The sequence below is a fragment of the Arachis duranensis genome, chromosome 6 (assembly GCF_000817695.3).
Source record: "Arachis duranensis cultivar V14167 chromosome 6, aradu.V14167.gnm2.J7QH, whole genome shotgun sequence".
NCBI lineage: Eukaryota > Viridiplantae > Streptophyta > Magnoliopsida > Fabales > Fabaceae > Arachis > Arachis duranensis.
This window is the reverse complement of record NC_029777.3, coordinates 52,074,812-52,082,067: the sequence shown is the minus strand read 5'-3', so window position 1 is coordinate 52,082,067 and position 7,256 is coordinate 52,074,812. Positions and strand designations below refer to the sequence as shown.

Here is a 7,256-nt window from a genome sequence, read left to right as displayed (position 1 = left end):
AAAACAAAAAGAAAAGAATAGAATTTAAGAGTAGTACTGATGAGTTTTAGGATTAGACTAACTGAAAGAAAAGAATCTCTTACAGATTGAATAAACGTTTCTATGGCCTGAATTGGAAGTGAGGGAGTAGAGGAGTGATTGAAGAGTGTTTCGGAGATTGCTTTGGCTTCCTCCTGTTTTCCGCCGTGAGCATTATTGACGGCCACCACCACCAGCCCTTCCCCGCCTTGCTTCTTCTTCGCTACTTCAGTTAGCGGCGGTGACTCCACCGTGGTGACAGTAACAGAGGCATCTGAGAGGGGCTTTTTAGCAATATCAACTAAATTGGAGGGGTTGTTGGGACCTAACACTGAAATAAGCCCAGCAACGACTAGAAGAGGTAACATGAACAACAATAGCTTCGTTGATGAAGAAGAAGAATAAGACTCTGATGATGATGAGCCCCTCCACAAAAAACAATTACAACTACTGCATCTCCAGTTGTTAGCCATTGGATTTTCACATTCAATATCTTCTTTCTTTTCTTTCTCTAACTACACATACGGGAAAGTAATAACAGTTCCATCACTATCCTTTGTAGCAACAGAAACAGATAAGAAAAAGAAAGAAAGTTGAGAGAGAAGACAGAGATTGAAGGTGGTGTAGCTTTGGTGATATTGAAGAAGAAAAAAGAGGAGGAGGAGGAAGTAGGAGAAATCTTGGTAATAAATTGTTGGAATCTTGAGGCCAAGCGTCTTCATATACTGCCCTTAAAATCCGAGTTCTTGCATGCAACTTTTTTGTGTTTCCGTTTTTGCTCCTTACCTTTTGCGCTTTTGACAACATTGCCCACACCACCGATTGCTTATTTAATGGCCATCGCCTGATGGCCTCTACTTTGTTCTTTGTAATGAAAATGAAACTTATCAATTTTTGTTCTCAATTAATATATGCTAAGAATCATTTTATTTTCTCTTAATTATATATTTCATTTTCTTTTAAAATTATCCCACGTGTCATCATTTTGGCTTCGGAGGTGTCGTTTTGAGAGCTGAAGGCATAGATTTGAAGAATTTGATTACTTGACATGTTGGCACGCAAGAGGATGGTAACTCTATGGCCTCCATACTCCATACTCCATACTCCATACTCCGTAGTCCATATATAGACTTTGCCCTACGTTCTAACTTTTGCTGCTAACTGATGACAGAGTAATAACTATGATGACCAAGTTTTAGGTTGTATTTATTCATAGAGGTAGGATATTGAGATAGAAATATAGATATATAAAATTATATTTGATAAAAAAAAAAACAAATAAAAAAATAAATTAAATTTTTATAATTTATTTTAGTTTATCATCAAATAAAATATAAGAATATAAAATTTTGTGTTTCTATTTTTTATATTTTATTTTTAATATTTTGTTCTATCCTATTCTCATAAACAAATACAGTTTTAATTCTCTTGATTATCCTTGGTCATTACTTTCCTTACACCACCAGTACGAGTGACCAAATCTTTAATTTATTGGCAACAATCGGGACTTTTTTTTTAATAAATAAAATAATATTTTAATTACAAATATATGTTAATTTAAAGATATTTATCAATTTTTATTAAATATCTTATTTGTTTACAATTTGGTTATATCTCGTTTATATTATAAATAAGATAAGGCATAAATACATGGTAACAAATCAAGTTTACAAATATGATATGTGGAAAATATCTGTTTAGTTATATCTCATTTACACTGTAAACGAGATAAGACCAAACTTATCTAGTTTACATGTAAACGAGATACGTGGGAGTAAAAAATATTTACACAGTAAATGACATAAAATAGGACAAAAATCAACCCCTAATAAAAGGGTTAAGAAACTGTTAGTATTTCTTAGAAATCTCTCCATTCTTCTTTTTCTTCTATTTTTTTTTCAAAAAACATAGCAAAAATATCTAGTAGTAGTGGTTTTTTTATTGTGATGGTGTATCCAACTGTCAGATGAGAAATAGTGACAGCGGGGTTATATTTTAGTGTGAAAGTCCTGCGCTATTTCGAACTTGAAGAGCAAATTCTTTGTCCGACGTCGGTGGTGGTGAGAGAAAAGAGGTTGGTAGAGTTGGGTATAGGATGCAAGCACCGATGAGGAATGGTATATTTCGCTTTCGTCTATCTGGCTCGATGACGATGAGCATGTGTGCCTAATGTTTAATGTGCACAGCAAAATTATTGTTGAACAAGTGATGGAGCTTTCTGCGGAGGTTCGTGATGGTGGTGGTGGTGGTGCTGGCGGCTGAAATTTTGTACCGGATGACCCTCCGCTCGCACCACGACCGTTGCACTTTGCTAATCCAGTACAGGACATGGACGTTGAGGATGAGGAATCCAATGAAGAGTACATTACCGATCACCATGAAAGTGGTTCCTCTGACGATGACAACAACGATGAGTTCATACTTGAGACTCCTGTTGGTGGATTAGTTCAATACCTTTTTTCTGCTCCGCATCCAATTCTGGAGCTATCATTTGTACCCAGCCACTACCATACATTGAATTTGGATGTGATGCATGAGAAAACTCCGTTTATCGAATATGGGGGCCGACGATTACAATACTGACGGTGGTGTAGAGTTTCGAGTTGGTCACAGATTCAAAAGCAGAGAGGCATTGCTGCAAGGCGTGAAGAATTACAACATTCGGAGAAGTGCCGAGTATCGAGTAGTCGAGTCGGATTGATTAAAGTACCACGTACGTTTGTCTCAAGCACACAACAGTGAACTTCATGTCTCGGTTCAAGTCAGTTGAGGGCAAGTGATATCTCATTAATGCTTCATACAGTCATAGCAATACTTGGTATGAGTGGTACATGGATGCTCTGAAAACGTTATTGCGTCAGATGGCTGACTAGGTCGATAGATTTAATAAGAAAATATGATTGCAACATTGTGATGGTGGATGTCGGTTTGGGCACATGACAACTAATATATCTGAGTGCATCAATGCAATTTTGAAGGGTACAAGATATCTACCCATTTCATCTATTGTTAGATACATGTACGAGAGGCTGCAGCAGCTGTTCGTCCGGAAAGGTAGGGAGGTGCAGGCTCAAATGTCAGTGGGTAATAGGTATTCACAGTGGCTGCAGGTTGCGGTTGAAAAAAATAGAGAGGATATCCAGAAGATGCGGGTTACACATTGCGACGAGAGGGCTTCGATTTTTTTGGTACAGGAATTAGAGTCGTTTGATGGTTAGAGCTAAGGTTCATTCTGTGTTCGGTTGAGCTCGGGGACATGCGACTGTGGGCTTTCCCAATCACTTCATTTCCCTTATCGTCATGCACTTACTGCTTGCGCTTCTGCCAGCGTCGAGTGGGGGTCATATGTTCATCCAATCCACCTTTAAGAGTATGTGTTCAAGATTTACAAGGTAGAGTTTTTTCCGATCCCTGATGAGAAGCTTTGGCCAAAGTGACACGGGCACACTTTCCCCCTAATTCATCCATGTATAGTAAGGGAACCGGCAGACCAGTTTCTACGAGGTTTCATAGCGATATGAATGAAGTGGAGTACCAAGAGAAACGGTACGGGCTCTGTCGGTAAACAGGTCATACTCGGAGGGGTTGTCTGAATCAACCCACAGAGGACACTTAGTAATTGCGTAACTTGTGTCGCATTTCATATCTACCAGAAGTGTTCCATTCATTTGAGGTTACGTTATGTGTTGTTGTTATTTTATTTTATTTAGCAATTGAACTGCTTACATTTTATGTTCTATTACAATAATTTGCATACATAACCCTAATCAAGGCATGGATAGTAACTAAAAAAATTCGTTAAACAAGGCACATAAAACAAAGACAGAAATAAAGGAGTACATCACTATAATGTAAAATTTTGGTACAAAACACTGTACTTTGGAATAATATAGGATAAACTACTAACTAATCTATCAATATGTCCTTCCTATCATGGATGCTGGTCCCTAGGGTAATGAAGGCAATGCCCGGTGCCACAAGGGGGAGGCTGGGTCTGGCGAGGTGGTTTACAGCCTCATACGTCTTGAGGAGCCGGTGGTGGTGGAAGGGCCACTGCATGTGACAGTGGTAGAGGAGGATGTGGAAGGTATGGATGTGCCTAATCAGTCGCCTGTAGTAATTAATTTGTGTCAATCCGTGCAGGTAAAACTTGAATTGAATAAATAGAAATTGACAAGAACATTAAACGATAACAATTACCTCACTGCTAGGGGAAAGGTCGGAATCTACCTCTTTGGCGGACACCACTATGGAATCCTGTGGTATATCCACGAGACTAGCAGCGATATACATTCGGCTATGTACGTGGGCTCACAATGTGCTGCATGGCACAAGGACTGGTATGTCCATGCAAGCACAATAGACCCCCACGACAGACCATTGCACCTCCTGAAGTCAGCTAATAGTAGCAACCATCTGATATGCACCTGATTGTTGGACTTATTAGTCATCAGGTAACCACCGATCAGTTGCATGATGTAACACCTAGTGTACTGTCGGAAGGTGGCTGGATCCGTTGTACTCAGAGGCATGTGGCGGGACTCTGTTCTGAAGCCATGTCATCTTGATGCTAAATGACTCCTTCCTCTGGGCACCTTGCTACAGACCGTGTGGGGGTTTGGAAACCAAGAGCTCATCCACGTACTCCCATGTCAGTTGCTGGTACCAAGTCTGGAAGTCATGCAGGCACCCACCCACTGGCTCCCCATGTGTGCGTAGCCCGAGGTGGTAAGCAACATCCGGTAGTGTGATGGTGCACTCACCACATGAAAGGTGAAAAGTGTAGGTCTTCGAACGCCAGTGCTCCATGAAGGAAGTGATCAGGGAGTTGTCAACATACAAAGTTCCTAAGCTACATCGTCTCGTCTAACCTAGCCTCCCTCAGGTAAGGGATGATGGCGTCCGGGGGTGCAAGTATTTGACTAACCCGCATAGGTAGTAGCAAGTGAGGCCTTGATAAACCACTATTTTATGGTTTATATTGTGTTTAATTTAGTGATTTTTATCAAATTCTTGCCTACTTATTCATATGATTCACACGTTATTACAATTCCTTCCCAAAGTTGTTCTATGGTTGAAAACTTGCTTTCTAGATATCCTTTTATTGTATATTTTAATTCTCCTTTATACCATTCGATGCCGTGATCCGTGTGTTAAGTGTTTCAGGCTTCATAGGGCAGGAATGGCTTAGAGAATGGAGAGGAAGCTTGCAAAAATGGAAGGAACACAAGAAACCAATGAGATGACCAGCGAACACCGACGCGGACGCGTGGCTCATGCGACCGCGCAAAATAGAGAAAATCACAGCGACGCGTACGTGTGCCTGACGCGTACGCGTGGATTGGAGTTCATGCAACGACGCAAGTGCGTGCCTGACGGGCACGCGTGGAGAGGAAAATCGTCAAATGACGCGTACGCGTGACCGACGTATAACCGACACGTATGCGTGACATGCACGATCTGCAGAAAATTCAGGACACGCTGGGGGCGATTTCAGACCGTGTTTTGACCCAGTTTTCGGCTCAGAAACACAGAATAAAGCCAGGGAACATGCAGAGACTCAAGACATACTAGACACAACTTTCATATACATAATTTTAGGATTAGATGTAGTTTTTAGGGAGAGAGGCTCTCTCCCCTCTCTTAGGTTTTAGGATTTAGGATTTCTTTTAGGATTAAGATTTCTACTTCTCAATTTCCAGGTTCTATGTTTCTTTTATTTATTTTCCCAATTTAATTTATGAACTTTTCCATGTTAGATTTGATTTCTTTTATTAATGCAATTTGAGGTATTTCAGACTTATGATTTTTATTTAGCTTTTTACACTCTTAGCTTTGGTTGGGTAATTGGTGACACTTGAGTTATCAAACTCAGCTGATGATTGAAAATTGGAATTCTTTACTGATTGATTTGAATTCCCCTAACTCTAGTCTTTTCTTAAGAATTGACTAGGACTTGAGAAATCAAATTGATTTATCCACTTAACATACATTCATAGTTAGAGGTTGACCAAGTGGGAGCAAAATCCAATTCTCATCACACCTGATAAGGATAACTAGGATATGATTTTCAGTTCTCATACCTTACCAAGAAATTTTCGTAATTATTAATTTATTTTTCTTACTATTTAAATTACTTGTTCTCTATTTCAAAAACCCAAAAATATACCTTTTTCCATAATCAATAATAAACACACCTCTTTGCAATTCCTTGAGAAGACGACCCGAGGTTTAAATACTTCGGTTATAAATTTTATTGGGTTTGCTTAAGTGACAACCAAAACTTTTGTACGAAAGGATTTTCTGTTGGTTTAGAAACTATACTTACAATGCGATTATTTTTGTGAAATTCTTTACTAGCAGAAATCCGATCGTCAGGCCTCTGTTTAAAAGAAAATTTTTTTATAAAGATTCAATTTTGAACTAAGTTTTTTAGCATGTCCAAATCTATTCTAACAAATCTAAATACAACTCAAATAAATATCACAGCATAATAAATAGGATACAAAATCAATACTTAAAAATTCACTCCGAATTTAAAGAAAATATTAACTAACAAAAATATTTGATTAACTAATCAAATCAAAGTAATTACTTATCTAACTTTCACTAAGAGTAAATTATACACCTAACTCATGTTACTAACTTGCCAACTAACTTAAACTGAGTTTACCTCAATATCATCCAGTCTACTCATATGTTAAAACATTAACTCTATAGAAGTTCTCGAAATAAAATCACATACACTTACTAATTTAAACATTAAAGATAACACTAACCTCAAAGTCAATAGCTCCCGCAATGTAACAACTAGCATTGAGGCAGTTGATGTCAAGGTCCTGTGCATCCGTGCGTACGTCCCTCCCTGCATGCCATAACGTACGAAAAACTAATAAATATCAAGAAAAAGGTGCAAAAAAGATAGAAATGAAAAAAATGCGGAAGAAATGTGGGGTCAGAAGTGCTGTGAATGACTTTCATTTATAGTCGCTCTCTGTACTTATCGTGTAAACGAGATAAGTTTGACTATATCTCGTTACATTGTAAACAAAATAAGGCTCGTGTCATATTATGTTTGTAAACATGATACATTACCACGTGTTCATGTCTTATCTCATTTATAGTATAAACGATATATGGTCAAACTTATAAACGAGATAAGACACTTCATGAAAATTTGTAAATATCCTCAAATTAATGTATATTCATAATTAAAATATTTATTTTATTTATTAAAA

General features: G+C 38.1%; 1 protein-coding gene across 1 annotated transcript in view; it reads right to left on the bottom strand.

Moving 5' to 3' along the window:
- Positions 1-836, bottom strand: part of LOC107493808 (probable glycosyltransferase At5g03795) — a 3,353-nt gene extending 2,517 nt beyond the window's left edge. Inside the window, exon 1 of the mRNA XM_016114850.3 lies at positions 84-836. Coding sequence (XP_015970336.1) covers positions 84-491 — 408 coding nt within the window. The 5' untranslated portion in view covers positions 492-836. The remainder of the gene's footprint in view (positions 1-83) is intronic.
- Positions 837-7,256: the final 6,420 nt, after the last annotated feature.